The 27660-nt window shown below is 37.4% G+C and overlaps 1 protein-coding gene across 3 annotated transcripts; it reads right to left on the bottom strand.

Annotated features, from left to right (window-relative positions):
- mvb12ba (multivesicular body subunit 12Ba) lies at positions 1-22208 on the bottom strand. 3 transcript variants are annotated; one of them, XM_008423077.3, is made up of 10 exons: positions 21953-22206; positions 20267-20389; positions 19709-19816; positions 10627-10723; positions 9592-9721; positions 7600-7737; positions 6701-6795; positions 5343-5398; positions 4946-5005; positions 1-1828 (listed from the first exon to the last, which is right to left on the bottom strand). In XM_008423077.3, exons 2-10 carry the CDS (start codon positions 20375-20377, stop codon positions 1742-1744), a joined length of 882 nt encoding a protein of 293 aa, XP_008421299.1. In that variant the 5' UTR covers positions 20378-20389; positions 21953-22206; the 3' UTR covers positions 1-1741. The 3 variants fall into 3 exon arrangements, with proteins under 3 accessions (XP_008421299.1, XP_081469536.1, XP_017163458.1); XM_081613410.1 differs by lacking the exon at positions 21953-22206 and adding an exon at positions 21870-21891; XM_017307969.2 differs by lacking the exons at positions 1-1828; positions 6701-6795 and having other exon boundaries at positions 21953-22208.
- Between the last annotated feature and the right edge of the window lie 5452 nt (positions 22209-27660).

Genomic DNA, 27660 nt, shown 5'->3' with positions numbered 1-27660 from the left:
TTTGATATGTTTTTATCACAGTTTAATAGACCATCCTTGTAACACAATTTTCACTAAAGTTGGTTTGTTTATACATAAAGAATAAAATCTGTTCGAGAAACAAAATCTTATTTTATTACCTTAAAACATGTTCTAAATCTTCTGATGCTTCATTGTGTCACCATGCAAGCAGACTAACAAACACTTTGAAAACAGAGTAAGTGAGCTGTTAACCGTTTAGCCAGTCTTTGAAGTGAACACTAAATCTAAAAAATAATACATAGCTTAACTGAGAGCAAGCACATACTTTTTATTCTGATAGCCATTTCAACAGAACAAATGGCTTTTTTCTAGGTTTTGTTTTCTCTAATGAACAGAAGTGAGCCTAACAGAAAACAAAGTCACAATAAACTAATAAATTATACAGACAATAGAAAAATTTGTTATTCTGTGCTAGTGACTTGATAAAACTACAAATACCAAACATTTAACACTTATTAAGTATTTGGAGTGAGTCAAGTAATAGAAAATTGTCAGATTATTACCAATATGCTTGGAGTTGAAATACATCAAAACACAGTGAATACAGTGCTCATATTCACAAACTAACTCAGTGTGGCTGTGAGCTCCTAAAAGATTGAGCATAAAAATCCAAAGTTTAAACAGACAACTGAAAAAAAGGTATAAAATGTCTCCATCAGCAGCAAACTGTATCATTAAATAACTAAAAAAATCTGTCAGTGAATGAATCTACTCATTCTACTCCTTTAAATGCTGTTAGTAATCGTTACAAGGGAGTAGTGACTGAAAACTCCTTTGGCCTCTTGCCATTGTTACAAATTCCTATAATAATATCAGATATGATCCATATATAAATATTACAGAATATCGTAAGAAATTTGGGGACTATAAACAAACATAAGCTTTAGAAGGTGGAATCTGAATCCAAAGTCAAGGCATGTTTTTTTTCTATGCATAAACTCAATTGTTTTTTAAGAAACAATTAAAAACACATATAGTCTTTTTAACTGTTTAGAGACGTACTAAAATACATCACAGGGTGGTTGGAGTCAACTCAGGAAATTATTTAACCAGTAAAACAAAAATGCTATTTTTTCCCATACAGAATGAAGAAAAAAGGTATAATGAAGGCAATGTATTTTATAAATGTGTAGTCAGCCACATTTAGTATTCAGCCAATTTAGCCGAGACTTTGTAATGGTTTTGGTAACTAAGCAGTGGAAGCCATGATAGGAGTTAGCAAACTGTAACAGTGGCTCACAAGATGTTGGCTCATGTAAAAAATATAGAAAGTGGTTACAGGATATCTCAGGCAAAAAGGAAGCACACTAAAAGTCCCGAACACAAAGTGCACTTACAGTCAAACCAGTATACAACAGTAACAAGAAGAGGACAATGCATTTTCCCATACAGACCAGAAAAACTTGAACTTCCCTTTTGATGCGTTGATTCAGAACACAGCAGCAGGTACTTTAGAAGTTGGCACATCTGCTTTTAGAGAATAATAAAAGCTCAACAGACGTTCTTCATCACTATCTGGGACCCTTTCGCCATGTTTATAAAACATCCTTTGTTTTGGATGTAATGTGTATGACTGAGATTCTTTTCAGTCAGCACCATGCTTGGCTCCAGCTTCATCTTAGAGAGGTTGGTGGTTCACTTTTTGGTGTGGGCAGGTATTCAGTAGCAGTGTCTCTCATGTTGAGATTTATTGCCTATGGAGTTGCTAAGGACTGGAGCATCAGGCTTCAGAGCTCAAGGAGGTTCGTGTTGGACTGGGAGGGAGGCGAGCCGCTGCACTGTGCTCAGTGCGGAAGCTGTAATCATACTAAAAGATAAAAATACAAAAAAAAAAATAAAACAAATAAGCTAATTTTTCACCTCCAAAAAATGTGTCACTATTGGTCAACAACACATCAATTACACTATATTTGGTAAATAAATTTTGGTTTAGTTTTGTTGTGAGTGTTAGTACTACCAAAGTGGCATCTTGTGGACGTAATGTGTAACTACAAGGAAGATTTATTAATCCCCATTTACTTCTAGACACAGCGGGCGTCATTAAGCAAAAACAGAGAGATTACACCATTTGATAGCTGATATTAAATGTACTCAAAAATACCATCAAATAAACATGTCTGTTGATATGTCCTTAGAGTTGCAAATATCTATATTTCTGCTGTCATGTCAATACAGCACCTTGCAAAAGTATTCGGCCCCCTTGAACTTTTCAACCTTTTGCCGCTTTTCAGGCTTCCAACATAAAGATCTAAAATTGTTATTATTTTGTGAAGAATAAACAACAAATAGGACACAATCGTGAGGTGGAACAAAATGTATTGGATATTTTAAACTTTTTTAACAAATAAACTTGAAAGTGGGGCGTGCAATATTATTCGGCCCCTTTACTTTCAGTGCAGCAAACTCACTGCAGAAGTTCAGTGAGGATCTCTGAATGATCCATGTTGTACTAAATGACTGATGATGATAAATATAATCCACCTGTGTGTATTCAAGTGCCCATATAAATGCACCTGCTCTGTGATAGTCTCAGGGTTGTGTTTAAAATGCAGAGAACATCATGAAGACCAAGAAACACACCAAGCAGGTCTGAGACACAGTTGTGGAGAAGTTTAAAGCCGGATTTGAATACAAAAAGATTTCCCAAGCTTTAAACATCTCAAGGAGCACTGTGCAAGCGGTCATATTGAAATAGAAGAAGTATCAGACCACTGCAAATATACCAATATCTACTAATATTTCTGAGTTGACCAGTCAGAAATATTCCAGAAAGAATACAGGTATGCCAAAACGAGCTCAAGTCGCTCTCTGGATATTATTGGCATAACATTATTCGACCAATAATGTTATGAAAAAAGCAATTTCATAACATTATTGGTCAAATGTGGTGTCAATCAAAAGGGGGGGCTCTAGGCTGCCCAATAAAAATGGACATCGGCAGAGTTTAAACCCTTAAATCTCAGTCCCGGAAAATACAATGGAAAAACAGCACATGGGCATTCTGGTGCGGGTGAAGGGGTTAAAGTTTGCCACAAGCCACCTGGCAGACACACCAAATATGTGGAAGAAGGTGCTCTGGTCAGATGAAAGCAAAATTGAATTTTTTGGCCACAATGGAAAACAATATGTTTGGCGTAAAAGCAACACAGCTCACCCTGAACACACCATCCCCACTGTCAAACATGGTAGTGGCAGCATCATGGTTTGGGCCTGCTTTTCTTCTGGAGTGACAGGGAAGATGGTTAAAATTGATGGGAAGATGGATAGAGCCAAATACAGGACCATTCTGGAAGAAAGCCTGTTGGGAGTCTGCAAAACCTGCTGGAGACCTGAGACCGGGACGGAGATTTATCTTCCAACAAGACAATGATCCCAAACATAAAGCAAAACCTACAATGGAACGATAATTAATCCATTATCCAGGTGTTAGAATGGCCAAGTCAAAGTCCAGACCTGAATATAATCGAGAATCTGTGGAAAGAGCTGAAAACTGCTGTTCACAAGCGTTCCCCATCCAACCTCACTGACCTTGAGCTGTTTTGCAAGAAAGAATGGGCACGAATTTCAGTCTCTCGATGTGCAAAACTGAGAGAGATACACCAAGCAACTTGCAACTGTAATCACAGCAAAAGGTGGCGCTACAAAGTATTAACACAAGAAGGCCAAATAATATTGCACGCCCCACTTTGCAGTTTTTTATTTGATAAAAATAGTTTAAAATATCCAATAAATTTCATTCCACCTTATGATTGTGTCCAACTTGTTGATTCTTCACAAAATAATGAAAAATTAAGATCTTTATGTTTGAAGCCTGAAAAGTGGCAAAAGGTTGAAAAGTTCAAGGGGGTCGAATACTTTCTCAAAGCACTGTATATAATAAATAAGGGCCAAAAGACGAGTATTTGGATTCAATATAAACTGTCACCTGTTCTAGACAGGTTTCTAAGGTACGGAGTCCCCAAGAAGCGGTGTTTTTTTTTTTTTTTACTCTTTTGCTTTACCTGATAAAATGTTTGCGTTCTCTTGCAATAATGTACTGGTTCAATTATTTGGCATAATTAAGGTCTTTTTGCTGTAATATAACACTTTTGTAAGTTTTTTTCCATGTATGTTAATATCTCGTTTCTGAGATATCTGAATATATCTTCTTCTTGAGGATAATGCACCACAAATCTATGTGCAAGATGCAAAAGTAAAGCAAGTTGTGGGTTTTTCATCTCTTTCTATCCCTTTTAAGACAAACTAAAGTTTCCCTAAGAAGGACAGACAGAAACAATTTTTGAGTATTTTGAGTATTGGCAGAGAAATCATCTGATAGTTTTGTGTCTTTTTCATGTTGGCAGCCTGAATGGTTTAAAGGGCCGTTTTCATGTGGAGCCCCATCTCAAACTTACACAAACATGAACATGCGGATCAATTTTCAATGTTTTGTTGCACCATAGACTTAAGAATGTTTTCACCAGGGTCTTTAAATATGTATGTAATTTTAAACTGACATTTATCATTGTTACTGTATAAAAAATAAACCAGGGTGCTTTTGCCAATTTATTGCAAAAGAACGCAATACTTTTGCGAGGACACTCAACTGAATATATTTTTTCCTATGTCCCCTAAGGGCCTCCATACTAAAGAACTCCTCTAAGCAAATGAAGTGAAAAGTTTCTGTATTATATACTGTAGGTTTCTGCCCACAGAGGCTGATCTGCTATTTTGTATTTGAAGTCTGTTTTAAATACACTTCTTGTGAATCATTGTCAAGAAATATGTGAAAATGTGCTAAAAAATTAAGATAAATACAATAAAATAATAGCAAGCATGAGGTTTAGTGTTGGACACAGCATTGTTTCAGTACAGCATCTTAACTAATGAAAAGTGAATAAGTAATAAAGGCTTACTCTGAAACTAAGAAACCGTTTTTCCTCACCTCTTTTTCAATCTCAGCTAGAGACTTGATAGTAATGCCCATCAGATCCACCTGTTGCAGCTGGAACAGGACACAAGAGGCTCGTTAGACACACGAGCTCTATCCCAATGTTTCACTTCAGGCCTTTCCTACCCAAATATTTTTTTAAATCCATTAAACAATACATTTAGTACAGACGTCAGCAGCATGACACAATCCTTTTCCCACTTTCCCCACATCATAATGTTCTTAACGTTTTGACATGTGGTAGTCTCACAGGTAGGCACTGTTATACACATTCTGTTCTAAAACTTGGAACATTTTTAAAGGTCAAGTTTAGGTTTACAGCTAAAGATGTACAGAACCTAGTATCCATAAATCAACTTGTCACCAAGATCTTTCAGCTCCAGATACTTACATCAGGAGAGGTGCAGGCAAACTTCTCAGAAATCATAAAAGGCACTCCATCCATAGCTGAAAGAGAGAGAATTCTTACAACCATGCAGCTTTTACAGCCATAACAAAGTTCAAGCTAAAATGATACAACAGAACGACTTTAGTTCTTCAAAATTGAATTACTAAAGAATGTTTTATGATATGTTAAACACTCCAGGGCTGGTACTGGTGCATTCTGCCTCAAACATCTCTCATAATAATACAAACTGCTGAAACTAACAGTGACAGCTGAATACTGACCTCAACTGTATATCTAAGCCAGGCCCGGCGGCATTGGCCATTGTCCGCCCACCGAGACAGCTGTGCCCCACTCCCAGAACTGGAAGCTGTTTTTTTCCTTTTTATCAGAGTGGCCAACTTTCTATCATTCCCATCTCGATTTGGTACAGTAGGGGCTCCCGCACTTCCCATATCTGTGCTCTCTGTACCAGACTCTTTTTTTTAGCCGTTACAACAGTTTAATCCACTGTTAGGATGTTGCAACGTGTTTTTCCGAGCCACCTTTAAACTCAACATGAGTGCCAAGATGCTTGTGCCGGTTTTACACCTGTGCCGCAGCAACAGAGCCATGCTGCTGCTGCTGTTCAGAGCTGTGCAGGTGCATTAGAATCATGGCAGCAAACCAGCAAAAGGCAGAGAACTTTGCACAGTTTTTTGTTCACCCAAGCTAACCATTGATAGCTGAGTAATGCTGCTGGATACAAATGATGTTTTATATGTGATGACTAGCTAATGCCAATATATCACGTTAAGCTTGTTAACAAGTACAGTATACTAATATTGTTATTCATGTTCAAAAGTGCGTAATACTGGTTACATTTACTGGAGTAACTTTTTGAGAAAAAAGTAGTTAGAGTAGATTTACAGCAGTGTACTTTTTTCTTTTATTTGACTAATACTGGTATTGCTACTCTTACTTGAGTAGATTGATTTTGCATCTAAAGAAATAAGACTTCACATCTTGGAAACATTTGATTCTTAGAGTTCTGCAACACGAGCTAATGCAAATTTCAGCATAATTACTCAACATTTTATACATGTCGCTATTTACGTCCTTATTGTTTATTTTGTATTAATAAATCTGGTTATTATGGGTCATATACAGGTTTGGTATGTATTTATATGAAAGTAAAAGCTTGTTTAGTCTGCCCCTGCAAAAGAAGCCAATGCCTCCCAGCTAAACTCCTCGGCCAGGGCTGGTCTAGACAAAAATCTAAAATGATGGAATAAATCAAACTATTCCTTGGTTACCATTTTAAGCCAGGAAAATCATTTGGACTTAAATAACTTTTTTTTTTTAAATAAGAAAGTCTTACAGACCTGAGATAGCATACAGATTGGAGTTCTGGTGTTCATAGTCTGGTCTGGTGGTGTTCTTTCCTCTGAAGCTAGCTGGCAGGGTCATGGAAATATGCCTGCAAAAATGACCAAAGCAGTTTGCCTTTCTGAGGGCTGTTTCACAAAACCAGGATAGCAGATTAAGCCGGATTTGCCAGATATCCTATATTAATTAAGCCTCGATTCAGTGTCACAAAAGTGGCAACACATAAATTACCATGGCGATTTATCCTGTGCAGCTAGCCTGCTCCAGACCAGGCTAACAGCCAGGCTTAGTTATTCCTGGAGCCTTATCTGTTCAGTCAGCAGTCACATCTATCAGATCTATAAGGGCTCATTTTCATAAAATTATAGATTTTTAAATATTTTTAGTAACAGGCAGTGTGTTTTTAAAAAATCTCTAGGATTTAGGAAAACACAAGAATATTTAATACAATACATACTTGAATTTAGTATCCAATGAATATTTAGCCAAGCTTACTGACTCACCAGGGTCGATTTTACATATTTCTTTGAATTTATTTCACTTCTAAAAGAGACCACCATGGCATAGTAGCATAATTTAAGATCCACTGACTGACTACGTCTTTAGGATTTAACTGAAGTGCAAAAAAAAAATTATATTAATTGTATTCTTTTTATGTTTGCCTTTTTAATACTATATATTTAGTGTTTTGAGTATTGTCAATAAATAAATAAATAAATAAATAAATATTGTCAATAAAGTCTTGAAATAACACATAATTACCTAATCTTATTTTCACATTTCCTGTCTACTAGAAAAAAATTTTAAAACAAAAATACAGTGGAGCACTGTGGACTGCCTTAACTGCCCTACACCGTATGTTTTCTGGGAGAAATCCTGAGTTCACTGGACATACTTGGGCATAGGACCAGCTGAGACTGGAACAGTGGAGGAATTAGCATTTTGGACATTGTTGGTTGTTGGTGTGTGTGTCGAGTCTTGAGCACGAGGAACGTTTCCCATGCGATACCAGATTCCCATGTTGTTGAGCTCCCTGCAATCAAATGGAACACAGACAACAGAAGAAAAACCTTATCTAATTAAATAGCCCACACAACAAAACTCTCAATTACCAAAAATAAAAACTGAAGTGAACTTGTCTACAGTAGGTAAGTTGTTAAATATCAACTGCCATTACAATCACTATGGTACTAAATTTTCAGGAGAACATTTTTCAGTTGTTATAAATTCAAACCCTATTTGGTAAAAATATTTGCCCAAATGGACAGATTTCTGCTGCCTTTTTTCTATAACTAAATGTAGATTTTAGTGAATGAGAGCAATGGGGACACCAAGACAATGGAAAGAAAAAAGATGAAAATGTGGGTTAATCACAACTGATACTAACATAGCACTTTTCAGAACCAATATTGTGTCAAGTTTACATCAATTATGAAGAAATGAAATCAAGTTTTACTGACGTCATTTGGATTTTTAATTAGTGATAAGCTGAAAAGTCTAATTACTGTCACCGTTTCCAGTTGAGTGAAGTTGCCCCACTCACCTTCTTCAAATCTAACAAAATTGGTCTTAAATGTTTGTGCTACGTTGGTGCTAGTTTTGTGCAGAATTTTTTTTGTTTGTGCCGCTATCCTCATAAAGATATTAATAAATGTTTACATCGAATTCGTTTGAATTCATAAAAGTGGGTTAACTCAAATAAGTTTGTGCTGGTTTGTGCTGCAAAAATTTTGTTTTTGTTTTTCCCAGTATCATTTTAAAGATAATAAAAATGTTTCCAGGGATCATCAGAGGTCATCTGAGGTCGACCATCTCCAGCCTCTGCTTACATTTCCAAAATAAACAAATAAATAAAATAAACAAATTTTGTGTCAATCAATTTGGTTAAGCTTGTGCTGGTTGGTCACATGTAAGCATTTTTAAAAGAAATTCACAGTTACAACATGAACAGATTTTCATTGACCTTTGATGACCTCTGGACACTTTTTTATTATCTTTAAAATGATACCGGCACAAACAAAAACTTTTGCTGCACAAACCAGGACAGACTTTGCAGAGTTTATTGAAACCAAATTTATTTATTTTTGCAAATGTGACCGGGGAGCAAAAAGGGTGGTTGATCTTTGAAAACCCCTGAAGAACATGAAAATCTTTGCTGAACAAACCAGCACTAACATAGTCAAGTTGTTTGACACCAATTTTGTATGATTTGAAGAAGGTGGTGGCCTGGTTGACCTTTCATGACCTCTGGAAACATTTCCTAATATCTTTAAAATGATAGCGGCACAACTGAACATTTTTGCTGCACAATCCAGCACAAACGTAGCACAAATGTTTGAAACCAGTTTTATTAGATTTGAAGAACTTCCCTCAGAGACAACCACAGCATGCCCTTTTACACTGTGTAGCTTTCTAGTGATTCAAGCTGGAGTAGCTCAGGGACAGAATATTTTTACAACGCCAATTAAGTAGGATCAGTAAATGTGTCAAAGTTAAACATAAGAACACAACGATGAGAACATTTTTATAGTTTTAAAAAAAAATCTCTCAGTTTCTGATATTTTCAGGATACTAAAAACAACTTACAAATGTTCCTGATGTGACCAACAATGGCAATGTAATTTTAAAGTTTCTTATATTTTATATGACTATAAAATGTTAACAGCAGGATATTCTGTTGCACATGCAAAACATTGACACCAACAAAACATGGTTGATTGGTGCTTTTTACATTCACTCCTACCAGTACTCTGATAAGTGTGACAACTCATTAGCTACAATAGAACATATCCTGTCTAAATATTTGTGTAAACAATACTTTAACCCAGACTTCTTTTTCTTGATAACTTATTACCCAAAAGTTGACAACTGATATCAGATTGCTCACCCAATAAAAGTATACTGAGGAGGGGCCTGTTTGGTTCGTCCCAAGATACGGATGTCACAGATAGCTGCCTCTGTTGAATCTCTCGGAATAAACTTGATACAAAGCCGCCTCTTTCTGAAGGCCTGCTCCTCTGTAAGGGACAAAAAAGACAGTATCGCTGTACTACCAAAACAATCTCTAATAAATATTAAAAAAAGTGATAAGTACAGAGCCCCTTAAGGGACATGGGGAATTGTTTTCTTTTTTTGCGTTACCTCACAAAACTTTTGTGTTCCCTCGCAATATGCTTACTGCAATATTTGCTGGTCTATTTTGTATACAGTCACAAATGTAAATTAAAAATTTCAAATATATACACATTTAAAGAGTCTCAGTGTTTATTTTTAACTCTTTGGTGCAAAAAACTGATTGAAAATCGATTTATTCACTGCATGTTTATGTCTGTGTAAGGCTGCGACTGAACTGCACATGAAAACGGCCCTTTATTAACCACTCAGACTACCAACACAAAAAAGACGCAATCAAAACTGTCAGATGACTTATTACCCCACGATAATAATTCAATGATATATAGGAAATATCAGTACCAAGGATCAAGGCACAAGACAGACACAAAACGAAGTTCTGAATGAATGAAAAAACTACAATGAAAAATGAATGAACTTATAATAAACAAAACAAATTGGGTGGAGTACCTGTGAACTATAATACACATGAACAGTAAAATAAATAAACTAATAAATTCAGTGTCTCTCACACATAACCTTATATTAAAGCAGAAAGTACGCCGTCCGCAGTAAGATAAGGCTTACAGTATTCAATTATGCCGCATGAACTGATCAGTACATTATTGCAAGAGAACGCAAAAATTTTGAAAGGGAAAAAAAAAAAAAGGAAAAAAATGTCTCCATATTCCCGAGGGGGCTCGGTAATAAAGGACTAATACGGTTACTGTGATCATTGAGTTTCAACACAAACATTTGAAGATCAAAATAATTTTAGACTTTTGATGCCATTGGCTGGTTGCTGACTTACGAGTGTCGACAGTCTCCTGGATTGGGATGAAGCCCACTGGCAAAGTGTCCTTTATATCAATCAGCTTCATGTCTACGAGAACATTGCCTAAATGGCTCTAGAGTGACAGAACCAGAGCACATGAGAGAGAGCTGCATCAGTGCATACAAGGATAGATATCATATCCATATGAAAGTTAATAGAGGATACATTTTTTTTTAAGTTGTTAATGTTTCCACAGATTAAGGACAGATCATGGAATGATCATCTAGTACAGTGTTTCTCAACCTTTTTCGGGCCAGCGCCCCCCTAACCTCTATCCAGGTCCCTCACTGCCCCCCACCAAAGAATTTGCAGGCTACTTTGCACTGACCATTATTTTATCATTAATATTACTTTCACTATTGTAGATGTTTTGATTTTTATGCTTGTTTCTGTATTTATCGTCAAAAATAATTTCCCAGAGAACAAAAAAGCCATGAGAATAGAAATTATTTTCACAGGCGTCTACGAAAAATGCAATGAACATTCAACTTAAAATTGGTAGGCCTAACAGCCTAGAGCGGAAAAAAATATTTTGTGCCATCTTCTAGTTGTTAAATATTCCACAAAATGACCAGATAAAAGATGAACAACATGCCAGTTTAAACTTTGAACTATTTGCCAAACGACTGAGCTCTGCAACATTAAAACATGGATAGAACTGTAACTACATTAATCATAACTCTTCTTCTCTTCAGTGTTTCTGTCGGTTTCTGGTGGTACAGCTCTGTGCTGCCTTCAGGAGAATGGGACATCAGAGTATCATCCATAAAACTTCACCCACATGGCATTTGTTGTGCAAACCAGAGCTTTCAGTGGAAAAACAAAAGTTCCAGGTCTTTTTAATGCCATACAAGTATGAGACAGAAACATGGATTATATCTTTATATAGACCTGTCTATTGATTTATATATTAATAGTTTTACTGGACAGAAATTACAAAGAACAAATCTGGTTCTTAATCAAATCCTAATGAGTCAAATTCAAAGTGTCATGGAGTCATCAGCCTCATGACATTAACACTGACATAAAAAATAATATTGAAGAAATAAATATATCAAATCTAATTAAAAACATAAATAAGTGATCAGTTCTTTACTGTTATGGTCTGTAAGATATATTTATTCTCAGTATTAGATGTGGTCTCAACAAACCCATGACATTTCAACAATATTATTTTACCTTTTATCTGGAAATAGTGTCTGTTTATTCTTGCCATACAGTCTCTGTACTAATTATTGCTCGAAAGGTCTTGCCATACCAGTTTATTCCTTTGTATTTACTTTAGTTTCTTAGTTTATTCTTGCATTTTGTTCTTCATTCATTTACATTTCATTTGATTAGTATTATCCTCTCTTGGTTTATTGAGGATAATACCATCATCTTTAGTTTCTTTCCTGTTGCTAAATTTATTTTATCATTTATTTACGCTCACCATCAGTAATCTCATCACCTGCTGCGTCGCCTAATCATCATGTGTTTCACATCATGTGTTGATTTTTTCACTGTTCAGCGTCGGATTCTATTTTTATGCCATAATTCACATCTAGTTCGTCGCTCCGTTATATGTCCCGCTTCTCCTGTTTCAGAGTTTTGCGCAATGTGAACGTCTTTTTTTTTTAAGCCCTTAAGGTGAAGGGCCGTCGTGAAACATATCGATGGGGAAAAGGCAGACTGACATAAACCTTTTAAAACAACGGAAACAATTTCTGCATTCTGATTATTGAAATTTAAAAGTGCTGTGTTGTTCTATCACCCCCGTTTCATACCGGACCACTTACAGCACCGGTGTTAATGCTATAAAATGAACGCTCTCTATCGAGGTATCACCCATGGAGGGATTTCTTAATAAAAGATTTATAATAAAATGTCGACTATGAAAGAGACCTCCTCATCTAAACTTAAAACTTCATGGGAAGAAGACTTGAATATGGCTATATTGGATGAGAGATGGGCCTCTATACTTAAACTGGTGAATACAACATCTCTGTGTGCACGTCATTGCCTCATTCAGTTCAAAATAGTACATAGAGTCCATCTCTCCAAAAGCATACAATCTCGTTTCTATCCAGAAATAACCCCATATTGTGACAAATGCAAATCTGCTGTGGCCACACTGGTTCATATGTACTGGTCCTGCCCCGCTCTTGGTCAGTTCTGGACAGATGTTTTCCGTACAATGCCCAGGCTGGCCGGAGTCGCAGTAACACCTGGCCCTCTCTTGGCTCTTTTTGGCTTCAGTGGTGAGGGGTTGCCTTTACCAGTCTTTAAACGGCAGGCACTGGCATTTTGTTTGCCGTTAGCGAGGCGTACAGTTCTGACCAGGTGGAAGGGTGCTGCTCCTTCAACTCACAAGCAGTGGTTATGTGACCTTATGTCGTGTTTGAAACTGGAAAGAATTAAGACGCTCTCTTCAACATTCAACCAGTAAATTTGAAAAAAACACGGGGGCCCTTTCTTGACTCATTTCAAAATATACAATAAGGCTCCAGAAGTTAATTCACTTTATTATGTTCCACTTCTGTCAGGGATAGGAATGTAGTGCGTGGATCTACTGAGTAGTGACCTGGGTGGGCTAAATCGGATTACTTTGTAGGGATTAATTTTCTGTATATTATTTTGTATCTGTTGGATGAACACCTCTCTGTATTCACAAACTGTATGCATAAAAGGAAAGAACTCAATAAAAAGACAGTGATTAAAAAAATATATTTTTAGGCTAAGCCAAGTGAAGCAGACATCCCACTCACATGAAAAATTCCAGCAAAAAGCCTGAGTGGTTAATGCAATTAACATTTTCGTTTGTGCTACTTTGTTTTTGAGATATTAAAAATTATTTTTTAGGTCATCCAGAGGTCACCATCCCCCCATTACGCTCCAAAACAAACCAAAGCCTAAAGTGGCCCAATTCCAATTTTTTGGCAATTCCGATTTTTTTTGCCAGGGCACTGCAGGTAAATGCGACCTGTATGCGTTCTGCAGTTTGAACGGGCAAATGACCTGAAAGTGTCCTGCATGCGCAGTAGAGGGCGCAATAGTGTCAGCGTTCTCAGTGTTCTGCCAACCGCAATAAGAAGAAGAGCTCAGTGTTTGCGGAAATAAACATGGAGGCTAACAGTGGAGCTTAGCTTACATATTTGAAGTTGTTGTCCGGCCGTAGCAGCTTAACAACTTAATCCTCATATAGTCTGTCATGGTTGTTGTTTTTCTTCCCGCTTGCGCGTATCAGGACGCAGAATAGTGAGATCTGTTGAGTATCAGTGACGTTCAGTTCGGATGAATGCAACCTGGACGTTAGGTCGCATTTGAATCGGATACATATCGGATATGGCTCACATTCGAAAAAGAATCCGACCTCTGCTGTTCGCACTGCCATGAAAAGATCGGATACAGGTCACATTACGTCAAATAAATCGGAATTCAGTCACTTCAGGCTGCAGTGTGAACGCACCCTTAGTGTTCCGCTTGTGCAGGTTTGTGCCATTAAAATTTTAATTTGTGCAGCTTTCCGTCATCAGATATTAAAAGTTATAATTTTGGCCTTTGACATCACCAGCTTCCCATCTTGCTCCAAAACAAAGTGATCTACTTTTTTAATGCTCCGTTAGTGCAGGTTTGTACAGATAAAATTTTTGTTAGTGCAGCATTTAATTATTGTGGAGAGAGGTAAATATATTGGTGAGAAAGATAACATTACCATCTAAAAAACAACAATGCCATCTAAAAACATTACTCTGGGTTTCCCACAGTAAACTTGCTAAGCCTGGTGGTCAGGGCGCCAAGGTCCACCGTGTTTTTGTATTAAAAGATGTTAAGTTGACAAGAAAAGTAAAAATATTGGTAATTTTGTGCTACGGGAAAACATCGCCAGTGAAACAATATTTAAACCCATAACTAGTCTTGAAAACAACAAATCAAAAAATTAAAAATGAATATCAATTATCTGCACTTCTGTTTAATTCAAATTAAACCAGCGGCTCCATAAGCACCCACAGGCCTTCAGAGACCGATATGCTAATATTTTAACACAGACCACAGACTTACTGAGATTATCAACACTGTTAAATTTGATTTAATGGTTTCAACATAAATAACTTAATAGATTTTAAATTCTTTAACATTTAAATTTAAGATTTTAAGGAGCTGGCAAGTTTACTTTGTAAAAGTTCAAAGAACAGTATTTACAGTTAGATTGTTTTGTTACCATAGCAATAATCTAATGCTGTGAGTTTAATCTTGGAGTTTGAGCTCTGTTTGTTCACAAATACAAATTAGTTATAACGTATTGCTTTTTAGGTTGGCCAATTAAACTACTCCCCCTGTCCAAGATTTCACTAAATCTAACACAGAAGCTGTTAGAAGTGCTGATGTTTTTAGATATGGTTTGATGCATCGTGTAACCGGAAAAACAATACTAAAAATAATAATATGATCAGGGTTTCCCCCAGTGTATTATAGGCCTGGCGGCCTGCCATGCTTTACTAGCGCCACTGCCAGGCTAAGCCTTTCTTGTTTATTTTTTTAGGAAAATAAAATAAAAATTTTTAAAAATCACCTTTTTTTAAGCCGGATTCTAAGTGTTTCTGTTGTTCCGGGCATTTCACTATCAGAGCAGATTTATTCCTAAAAGATATGTTTATAGAAGATATGTTTGGAGTTAATGCATTTAAAGCCGGTCCAATCACACCACTGGGCCTCTGCGCGTTGCCTCGCGCGCTGCAGCAGCTGGATGTCTAAAGTTAACCTCAGCACGGATCCCACGCTCCTCCTTTCACTCAAACTGGGCACAGGTTGACCGCTATGAATAAACCCCCTGTGAGGAATTATGATTGGTTATGAGGAGTTATTAAGGTATGAGTTTAAGCCCACCGTGTTAGCTCTGGTTGCGCAGCTCTACGTGAACCGCAGGAATAACTTGTAGTCGCGCTTTCAGAGGTGCTTTGAGCAGCGGTGAGAATGATGTATATTTGTGAACAAAACATTATGCGGCGTTTGACTGTCTTCCCTGTAAAGTTTAGGTCTGTGTTCCCGGGTAGCCGATGCGTTAGTGGTTAACGACCCAGTGCTAATCACTCATCGTGCAGGTTTAACCCGGTGAGGAGCTTTCGCGCTCTCCTTGCAGTCACGCATCACGCTGATTTTATATTATTTTATTATTATTATTTTATATAATAAAATAATAATTATTATTATTATTTTATTATTATTACTACTATTATTATTACTAGTATTATTTTTCCGGTTACACTAAGCACCAAACCGTATCAAATGTTTTGCCCACTTAGTCAGACAGAGTTAATGCGTGCGGCCACCGGACATCTGAAAAACTCATCCAGAAACTCGACCAACCAAAATAGTTCCTGTGTCCCCTTGTTAAAAACTCAACAGACACGAAATGGAAGAGCTACTAAAGCCACATTAGCAGCATTGAATTAAATCTCCCATTTGTTGCGCATCTCTGCGCAGTGCAGCGGATTACCACATCATGCAGGGCCGGTCCAAGGGTGTATGAGGCCTGGAGCAGAATATGACTTAGGGGCCCCTTTTGTTGCTAAAAACATCAGCACGTCTAACAGCTTCTGTGTTAGATTTAGTGACATCTAGGACACGGGGAGTAGTTTAACTGGCAAACCTAAGAAGCAATAAATTATAACTGCAGCTTACTAATTTGTATTTGTGAACAAACGGAGCTGAAACGCAAAGATTAAACAGCATCAGATTGTAGCTGTGGTAACAAACCAATCTGACTATGAATATTGTTCTTTGAACTTCTATAAAATAAACTTGCCAGCTCCTTAAAATCTAACATATAAATGTTAAATAATTTAAAGTCTTTTAATTTATATATGCTGAAACCATTATATCAAATTTAGCAGCAATGATAATCTCAATAAACAAATGCTACATTTATATATCTGTGGTCTATATTAAAATATTAGCATTTATGGGGCACCTGAAGCTCTGGGGGGCCTGATGGAGCCGCTGACTTAATTTGGATTTAACAGAAGTGGACATAATTGATATTTATTGATTTATTAATTGGCATTTATTTGAATTGTATTTTTCGATTAGTTGTTTTTAAGACTAGTTGTGGGTTTATATAGCAGTTCACTGACGATGTTTTCCCATAACATATAATTAACCCAGTGATATTTTTACTTTTATTGTCTACTTAACATCTTTTAATACAAAAACACGGTGGACCGCCAGTGGACCGCCTCGGTGCCCTGACCACCGGGCTTAGCAAGTTTTCTGGGGGAAAAACCCTGATAATAATATAAAATCAGCATGATGTGTTACAGACTGTGTCACAGAGAGCACGAAAGCTCTTCACCTGACTGAACCTGCATAATCAGGTTAGCGCTAGTTCGTTAACTAATACACCAGCCAACTGGGAAAACATAGATAAACTTCATCAGCACAGGCAGAGCCGGGCGCTGGGCAGCATGTTGAGATGGAAAAGCCGCACAAAATTCTTTGTTCACAAATATAAATCATTCTCCCCGCTCGCTAAACCACCTCTGAAAGCGCGACTACAAGTTATTTGTGCAGCTCACATCGAGCTGCGCAACCAGAGCTAACCAGAGTGGTGTTTAAAGTCCTACCTTGATCAAAAACTCTGGAAAGAATCATAATTCCTCACAGGGGGTTGATGTAAATATCCATACAGGTCAGCCTGTGTCCAGTTTCAGTGAAAGGAGGTGTGTGAGATCCGCGCTGAGATAAACTTAATCCAGCTACTGCAGCGCGCGAGGCAACGTGCAGAGGCGCCAGCGGTGTGATTGGTCAGGCTTTAAATGCATAAACTATAAAATAAGAGATGTGCTGATCAGGTTTTTTCCTGCCGATATCGATATCGATCACCCATGAGGGCCGATCACCGATACCGATCACTGATACCGGTCACATAATTATTATTTATTTATTTTTTATCATAAACACCACCGGTTACATTATGTGGAAAAAGGAACCATAAATTCACCTTAATTTAGACAAAAACTTGTTTTTGATAACTTTTTCCAAGAAGAAAACTAAACAAAACAGGCTTTGTGCAAATTGTACTGCTATTGATAATACTATCTTTAACAGCACACCTCTACTATAAAACTATCTTCTATAAACATATCTTTCAGGAATAAATCTGCTCCGCCAGTGAAACTCTCAGAGCAACAGACACTTGCAATCCGGCTTAAAAAACAAGAAGAAAAAAAAGAAGGTTTTTTGTTTTAATTATTATTTTCCTAAAAATATAAACAAGAAAGGCTTAGGGGGCGTTTACACGACAACGATCCAACAAAAACGGCACTTTTGTTCCGTTTTTGTTGGATCGTTTACACGATAACGTTCTAATTACGATCTGTGTTTACACAGTAACGGTACACATCGAAAATGTGTAATGCTGTCGCTGCGCCTAGTTGGTGCTAGGTTCTTTGAAACTTTGAAAGTGCTCATGTGTTTAAAAAAAAGTTGTACTTGAAGGCATGTGGATTTGCGGGAGAAAACACACATTGTGTGCGTCTGATTAGGGCGCATGCAGTTGGAAAAAGTGGGATAACTTTGCTGAAACACCTTGTTTGAGCTTTCACAGTTTCCGTAGCGAGACCCGGACTGGAAGCTGTTTATTGGTTTTACCTTGGAATGGCCAACAGTCTGTTATTCCCATATCAATTTGATAAAATAGGAGTTCCCGCACGTCCCATATCCGTGTCCTCTGTTACCTTTTTCAGCAGTTAAAACAGTTTAATCCGTTGCTAACAAGTCGTAACTTGTTTTTCCGAGCCGCCTTCAAACGGCTCGCACTGGGTTTACACCTAAGGAGACCTGCTGCTGCTGCGCAGGTGTGTGTTAGAATTATGGCAGCAACCCAGCAAAACGTAAATAACTTGGCACAGTTTTTCCCCCCAAACTAACCGAGTTGAGTAAAGCTGTTGGATGCAGGTGATGATAGCTAAAAGATGACTAGCTAATATCAATACTGCACGTTAAGCTTGTTAACAAGTAGCCTGTAGGATACTGATGTTGTTGTCTATGTTCAGCTACGTAGATTCATTTTGCCCCCCAAAAATAAGTCGATGCCCCTCCTGTTAAACTCGTCTGGAGCCGGGGCTGGTCCGTAGTTCTCTAGATAAGAGCGCTGAGCAAGCAGCCGTGTATTTTGCCACCTGGGCGGTGCGGAGCGGTGAAGAGACGCTGAGGGAACCGTATCTGATGGGGAAACAGTAAGACCAGCATTGTGAGTAGTTTCTTCTTCTTCTGTGGATTATAGGAAGCAGCTATGTTTTGCGTCATACTATGCATGAGCTGGGGATTCTCTGGAAGAAAAGATCCATTTTCTAGGTTTACACGACAACGGAAAACGGTACGTTTCAGAAACATTGCACTCTGGAACCCGTTTTCAATCTGTGCCGTTGTTAGAGAAAACATTCGGTGGTTTTGTGTAAATGCACACTACAAACGCAACAAAACTCTTCCGTTTTCCCCCCGAATCCGTTGTCGTGTAAACGGGGCCTTAGCCTGGCGGTGGCACTAGTAAAGGATGGCGGGCCGCCAGGCCTATAATACACTGGGGGAAACCCTGTCACTTTGTCGAAGCTTTTTAATTTAACGACTTTCTGCCGGCAATATTACGTCTTTATTCTGCCAATATTTAAATTATTCTACATTCTTTCTTTTCACTGTCAAACTTCTCCATCTCTCCTTTATTACAGTAGATATATTTCAAAACATCTGCGCTTGTATCCTTCACGCCATTTTTTGTTTGTCCCCCCCCCCCTCTGTTCTGTTTACAGCAGGGCTGTGTAGCTACTTCTACTGGCTTGAACAGGCAGTCTGTTGATTAGTTTGAACACTGCTGCCACCTAGTGGACAATTATAAAGTCTTGCTTCTCACCACCCCCCTGACACTTCGCCATGCCCCCCTGGGGATCGCGCCCCACTATTTGAGAAGTATTGCCGTAGACATTGAAAACTCTGTTACTCTTCTGATTTGAGAGACAGATTAAAAGTGTTCATACATGCTAAATATTTTCTTTGTGTTTATTGATAAAGGGAGCTGACTTACATTTTCTTTAGAGAAAACTCTGGTGAAACACAGATAACGGGTCACCTTGGATTTGAAAAGGCCATCTTTCCACAAGTCTGCATCCAGGCCATCTGTTGTTATAGATATCTAGAGAAGGAAAATTGGAGAGAGGAGGAATCACTGATCTGAGACAATGATTCATCCAACTGTTTGCCAAAACAGTCACAACAGTATCTTTGGAGTTTTACAGCTTCTTGTTTTCTTCTAAATGACAAATATCTTTAGAAGACATATAGATCATATTGAGAGGTGTTGCAAGAAAACACCACCACTGAACAATTTAAAGTAGCACATTAAATGGCTTAGCTAGGAGAGTTGCAAACATAGAGCTCAAAAGTTTGTTCTATATGTTCACCTGGAAATAAAAAAAATGGCTGTTCACATTTTACTCAGTTCTAGATCATAATTTACATGCAACAATTTTTTTTTTTTGCCCGTTAAATATAAAAAATATTTTCTACTCTTTTTTTTCCCCTTTGCAGAATTGTTCAAATTTTTGTATCATTTCATATGTTCCAGGCATGCTTCATAGTTTACCACATCATATCCAGATGGGGCCCTGTTCCTGGAAGCCACTACTCCAACTCCAGTGATTGGATCCATAGACATCTCTGGCAAGGCCTCTGAAAGGTCCCGGACCTCAGGCATCTCTGCAGTGTTCTGCAACAAAGCATGATAGCTTGCTCCCATTAAAGGGAACTCTGAAACAAGATCCATTTTTAGATGCAAAATTCAGAATTCAGACTTCATCTGTAAACATGAGCATTTTAATAATTAGGCCTACACAGATTATTATTTAAGTAAACTTAATTCCTGTCTTACTGATCATAAGCTTTCAATTGGGTTCAGGTCAGGTGAAGATAGGGGGCCATGTTTGCCCATCATCTGCCCATCACTACCAGTCTGGACACATCTGCGTTCTTGTACAGTGGTGGTTGGGTTTTAGCTTGCCTTACCTGTCTATGTCTCAGAGTTCTGAATATCTGGTATTTGTAGTTTGTAGTTTATGCACAAATCTGATTCTTGCACTGGTAGTTTTATGAGAATAAGATGTGTACAGGTTGGGGTAAGAGATCTGTTATTGTAGAGGTGTGTTAGGTGTGTCTTTGTTATTGCATGGTATTGTTTAAATAAAAAATAATAAAATACTTTAATAAAACAAAAATTAGGATGTGGTCAAAATACTTACTTGCCTAATAATTGTTGGCCAAGTGAATTGTTATTAATCTCCAATTTCTTCACAGACCTCTAAAAAGAGTAGGGCCCCACACTACAGTTAAAAAGTCCTTGCAACTTACATGTTTCTTCTGGTTTTGCTTTTTTTTCTACATTTGAATGTTTTAGATTATCAAATAAATATTAATATGGGAACAAGATAACCTAAAAAAAAATACTAAAAGCACTTTTCAAATTATTACATTCATTAAAGTAAAACGTTACTGTAACCATTCTGGCACTATGTGTAATTCTCCTAACCCTGAGCTGTTTTTCAAGTGTGAAGTCCCCAAACTAAATCAACATTAAACACAGCTTTTAAGTTCTAGCTGACAACAAATCAACATTGCTTGAAAGCCAAGATAAAACAATATACAGTAAATATACAATATTTAGAAAAACCTAAATTTTTGCTGATTTTTGTATCTTTGTGAACAATTATTTCTTCCACCAACTTGGTGGAGAAAGTATTTTAAAAGCTCGACTTAAATAATTATTTAAAGTGGAGGAGCATGTGAGCATTGATTACCTCAGTATCAATTGCAATGACATATTCAGCTATAATTGTATCAGCTGATATATGTCTAATATATCGATTTAATGTAACTGGCCATACACTTAATTAACTTAACTGATACTTTTTTATATATAAAAAATAGAGACAATCCTTAGATTTTCAACCTGTTTGATGTGGATTGTTTGGGCCAAGAAGCTGACGAGAAGCATCAGAACTAACGATGACGATCACGTAAGCTAGCATGCTAGCCACAGATCAGCTACAACAGGCTAACCAGCTTGTTTTCACTGCAGGGCATTGTTTACCCTGTCTGCCTAATAATTGTTAGCCAAGTGAATTGTTACTACTAAGCTGCAGGATTTAACTGAGCCGCTTCCTTCATAAGCGTATCTCAGCAAGTAAACTTACAGCGAATAGACAGACGTTCCTAAATACCGACTGCGCAGTAGCCTCCAATGTTAGCTTATTAGCTTTGGGGTACAACTACTTACCCAGCAAAAGGGGAGCACTTCGATTACACCGGCCTACTGATATTTTCTCCAGTGTTTTCCTTTTCTGCGCCTTCTGACAGCTCTTGTGAGATTTGTGTACCTAGGAAATTTTCATGTTCAACGAAGTCGTCCGAAACAAGTGTTGCTTTGTGAATATCTGCATACTGAATCTCAAGTTAGCGGTATCAGAGGTAAACCAAGTCCTGGGAGAACTGGAAGAGCCTTTCCTTACCCCCTCCCCTTTATTGATAATAGTTTACAAAACAGGAAAATTAACAACACTAACAAATAACAAAACGGACAAGACAATAATGCCAGGGGGTTATATAGCAAGCACAAATAAATCTAAAAGTTTCTGAGTTAAAAAGTTAACTCAGAAAGATGTTAAAGTGAGCGCACATATCCGTTGTTTTAATGACTTTTCTGTTTTTTGAATACCGGAGAGTTCTAATATAATGTTTGAATTCCTCTTTAAAAGCAAGGTTTCTGATTTGAGAATTTAGATCTATGCATATAATATTTTGCAACTAATACAATTAGGTTGATAGTATAACATTTTTTTTGTTTGTTTTAATAGTGGGATAGGAGAAAAATCCAAACAACCTATTTATGTAAGTGAGGGAAAAGTCATCAAGAATTTTTTGGGAAATAAATGTACAAATATTTTGCCAGAAAATACATGAGAAATGGCATGTCCAGAATAAATAACAGAGATCTTCTTCAGATGGTTGGCAGAATGAACAGTTCATGTCAATATCTTGTTTGTAACGTTGATATATATATATTGCTTGTTTGTGTGCTTTGGAGTTTCTGTGCTGATAAATTTTTTTGCGAAGCGATAAAAGATGGGTAGCTCTTGAATTGCTAGAAAATAAAGCTGTATTTCCCTCATTCCACTGGCTGCAATGTTGACACCTTGAGATGCCATGAGACCTAAATTCTGAACATCATGGCATGATTCCAGTTTTCCATGTCTGGCATATAACCGTTTATTTTAGTTTTTAAACTGGTTCTATTGAGCCTGTGACCAGACAGAGGGATAATCAGTAGCCCTGCACCATGATCTGTTTGTTCTGAAGATCCTGCAGTTTCCACTTCTCTTCCTAACATGGCGCCTCCTCACCCCGACTCTCATACTAATAGGAGGAACCACAGAGCTCTGTTAGGTTAAAAGCACATCTTCTGAAGTTGGGATATTTTTCCTCCAACAGGTTCCAGAGGAATCACCTCAAACCAGATGGACTGGATTTTATTTCAATGTAATATGTGAAAGTTTTCAACAGTGGAGCTATAAAGGTTGAAAAGGGTTATAATTTTGGGGAAAGTCTCATCAACATCAATATTTCCACTAAAGAGGCAAAAGAAAATATTGTTTGTTAAAGGAAAAGCCTCTCAGACTCTCAGTCCGACTCCTGGAAAAACTAAAGAGGAAAATGGGCCTCAAAAGTAGTGATGAAAATTTGAATCAAGCTGACACAAGTACAACAAAACGGACAAGGACACATGCACAATCCAATAAAGGGGCTCTAAAAAAGACAAGACGAATTGAGCTGGGGTGGATTCATGATGGAAAACAAGTCAGGACACGCAAGGGAGGTGGAACAAGGACACTTGATGTACCCAAAGACACAAAGAAATCAGATCTTCTTAATTATTCCAAGGAACTTTTTTTCCCCAATGGAAAATGTAGATTTCCAAATCTTTTTTGAGACATTAAATCATGACATACTGGACTTCCAGGAAGAAGCTGTGCTTGACAACAATATCACAGTGGGAGAACTGTACTCAGTGGTCAAATTAGGAAGATTGAGATTTTACTTTTCAACAACAAGTAAGATCAACTTGGAGGGAGAGGAATCTGAAGGAAATAATGTACAAACAACAGACATAGATGAAAATGAACCTATTTTTATTCTGTCATCAGACTTGGATGAATCCGAAGTCACCTTCGGTCCAGTATCAAATGCAGAGCCTATTCTTGGTGAACTTGATGACACCATCATCTATCAGTTTGATAAAGACGAGCAAGACTTCATATCTCTGGAAATTCCATCCACGAGCGGAACTAGCTTAAGTCCCACATCAGATGATGAAGGAAGCACCAGCGCAGCTTCAAATGAAATGGTGTCTATCACTATAAAACTACACAGGAGCAATCTTCTTGAGGAGATGATAACACAGTTCAAGGATAAAATACTCCTTAGACAAACACTAAAATTTAGTTTCATAGATGAAAAGGGAGCTGATGCAGATGGTGTCTCAAGAGATGTGTATGCCACGTTTTGGACTGAGTTTATGGACTGAATAGCAGAAGGGGAGGAGGTAAGGGTTCCATCATTGCCTAACAGATGGCAAAAACAAGAGTGGAAATCCATTGGCTGGATACTGCTTAAGGGATTTAAAGATCATGGATACTTTCCTTGTCGCCTTGCCCCTGCTTTTACAGTTGCTCTCATTTTTGGTGAGAGTGAAGTCTCTGAGGAAATGTTGTTTGAAAGCCTTCTCCTGAACATCACTCAGTCAGGCAGAGACTTTGTGAGCAATGTCTTAAAATCAGACTGTCTAGATGAGGACAGAGACGAACTTGTTGATCTTCTGGATCGCTTAAATGTAACAATACTTCCAACACAAGATAATTTAGACTCCTTCTAAACGCAGCACACAAGCACCTGATCCAAAAACCAAGATATGCTGCAGAACAAATGTCGTCAACTGCTAGCCACATTTTAAAGGAGTCATTTTGTAGTCCACAAGCTCTCCTGCAGATGTACCAAGAAAAAAAGCCAACAACAAAAAGGTTTTTTGAAGTTGCTAGAAGCCTCTCCTACTACTCAAGTAGAGAATCAGAGCTTTCGTTTTCTACAGCAGTACATAAGAGGACTGGATGATCCAGGACTTAGAAGAATGCTAAGGTTTGTTACAGGTTCTGATATTATCTGTGTAAACAAAGTTGAGGTGATCTTCACACCAGTAGAAGGTCTGGCAAGGCGACCTATTGCCCAAACTTGTGGGCCAGCTCTGGAGCTTCCATGGACCTATGGTTCATACCCAGAGCTTTGTTGTGAAATGGACAGCATACTTATTAATCAAAACTCCTTTGAATTCAGCATAGTTTAGATCAAATTATGACATTTAGTACCAAACCAAAAAAAAAGAAGAAAATGCAGAGATAATGGGATTAAAACATAAACCCTGTAATGCATCATTATGGCAAAGGAAAGAAAAATAAGTGAGGTTTTCAAATTAAATAAAAAGTGCAGAATATGCTAAGAATTTTTTTCTCAGTAATGTTGAAGAGCTAAGTAATTTTCTGATTTCAGACCAGAGGTTTGTGTAGAGTTTGTAACACAAATATACACAATTATGGAACCATATGCTTTCATGGGAATTTTATTTTTTTACATAACATGCAAAACCCGTTTTAACAGAGTGCGAAGGATTTGAGTCTTTGAAGCACTGAGCACCATTTTGGTTTCAAACTGAAGGTTTGTGTAGAGTTTATAACAGAAATATACCGAATTATGTAAGCACGTTTTTCTGGTAAATGTGTGTTTTTTTCAGTTAATGTAAAACATTTCTATTGTGCAGATGAGTTTCAGAAGGACAACATTTCAATATGAGATTTAGTATTATACAATTTGGAAATAGAAAATAATCAGTTCATTCTTTACCTTCAAAGTGGTTTACGCCTCCAGTAATAAATATAATATTTCAGTAGCTGATCTGTATATTTTTATAAAGTTACAGAAAAAAGAAATTGTGCATCTGAGTAGTTGTTGATTGACAGATGTGAAAAATAAACATGTTTGCCAACAATTTTATCAATTTGATTTCTATATAATTTTCCTTTGGATATTCAGCTTTGTAATGGTAAACTGAACTCTTAAAGTTGAAGTAATGGGCTATATAATTATTTAATACCCAAACTACTAAAAGAATGGTTCGTTTTTGTAAGTGTTTAATGAATTAATTTGACGGCCATGAAATCCTCTATATTTGCATCATTATATAAACCTACAATTCAGTAGACATCAAAAAGCTAAAAAAATGCATGCAATTAAAAGACCAGCATCATCAATTGGTTAATGTCCTTTTCTATTTCTTGGATATTTCAGCTAAGTACAATATATATTATTGGTTCAGGGTTATTTTTATAATTGGTTTTCCAGATTTTTTTAATGAATTTTTTTTCCCCTCTAAAATATTGTGAAAAAATGTTCACAGTTACACATCAACGACAAGAAAAAAAGTTATGCTAACATGATAAGCTCCGTTGAACCATTTATAAGGCCATACATATGTATGTTCTAAGGAATATGTATAGAATATGATAGAGCACATTTTCTTTTAACAGGTAGATTGTCAGATATGTACAGTACATAACAGACCAACCTGATAATCAGATCCATCATTTCTTATCCAGTTTATGTTTCTGTTGATAAGAGACAGTTCCTCTCTGCACTCCACCAGAGAGATGTCCACTCACTAACAGATTATCTTCAGGTTGTTGGACTGTTTGTGACGTTTGGCCGGAGACACCAACATTCTCCTCTACTGCATGGAACAGTCTTCAGTCTCTGAGTAGGACAGTCAGTGTCGGTTTCTGGATCATAACAAACAAAAAACATAACAATGAGGAATGGAGCGAAGGAATACATTTTTACTACAACTCTAACAACAAGCCTCAATTAAAAGAAATGTAGAGTTTCAGAGATACTAAAGTATTTTTTTTCACTAGGGTGATGATGTGTCTGTTATTCGTTTTCCAAGTCATTTTTGGAGTTTGAATCTTCGAAGGATCCATGGAAGGATCGGAAGGGGGAGGTTAGGCTGATGACTGGCGATTCATCCGCAACCAGACTGGTTCTAATATATACAAAAAGACAATAAAAGGATTAAAACATGCTGCAAAACGTATTATTCACGTTAAAACGTTATTCACACAAAAGTGGGAATAACGTCCATCCATCCATTTTCTGTACACCCTTGTCCCTTAGTGGGGTCAGGAGGGTTGCTGGTGCCCATCTCCAGCTAACGTTCCGGGCGAGAGGCGGGGTCACCCTGGACAGGTCACCAGTCTGTCGCAGGGACACACAGAGACACACAGGACAAACAACCATGCACACACACACCTAGGGACAATTTGGAGAGGCCAATTAACCTGACAGTCATGTTTTTGGACTGTGGGAGGAAACCGGAGTACCCGGAAAAAACCCACGCATGCACAGGGAGAACATACAAACTCCATGCAGAAAGACCGGGGCCGGGAATTGAACCCAGAACCTTCTTGCTGCAAGGCAACAGCTCTACCAACTGCGCCACTGTGCAGCCACTCTCAACGTGAAAAAGCCTTTACATTTTTTCAAAGGAAAAAAATCGATCAGAAAGGTTGATAAATCTAACCAATATGCATGTAAACGTTCAACGTCATGAAAAAACACACTCCAGATTATTACGGATCTGTTCACGTTAGCCAAGAATTTGACTGAATGTTCACCGGCTCGATTTTTTTCAACAATTATACTCCGCTAACATTCGGCATGCTGAGCTAAATATGCTAACACCGAGCCGTGTGGCGAACGTGACGTCTATCATACAGGTCAAAATAATAGTTATAAACCATCTCAGAAAAAAAATAATTTACCAAGCGCAGTAAATAACTCAGACATGTGGAAAGTAAATAGTCCTGAAATGACTTGGCTTCTGTC

Source organism: Poecilia reticulata, chromosome 12 (assembly GCF_904066995.2).
Source record: "Poecilia reticulata chromosome 12, P_reticulata-male-v2, whole genome shotgun sequence".
Lineage (NCBI taxonomy): Eukaryota > Metazoa > Chordata > Actinopteri > Cyprinodontiformes > Poeciliidae > Poecilia > Poecilia reticulata.
This window is presented reverse-complemented; position numbering and strand designations above follow the sequence as displayed.

Coding starts and splice junctions, on each gene's coding strand:
- mvb12ba (XM_008423077.3), bottom strand. CDS start 20,377: ATGCCTGAGGTCCGGGACCTTTCAGAGGCCTTGCCAGAGATGTCTATG. Junction 19,817..20,266: donor CCCCATCTGGATATGATGTG/GTAAACTATGAA, acceptor TTCCTTCTCTAG/ATATCTATAACAACAGATGG. Junction 9,722..10,626: donor CCAGGAGACTGTCGACACTC/GTAAGTCAGCAA, acceptor TGTCCCTTACAG/AGGAGCAGGCCTTCAGAAAG.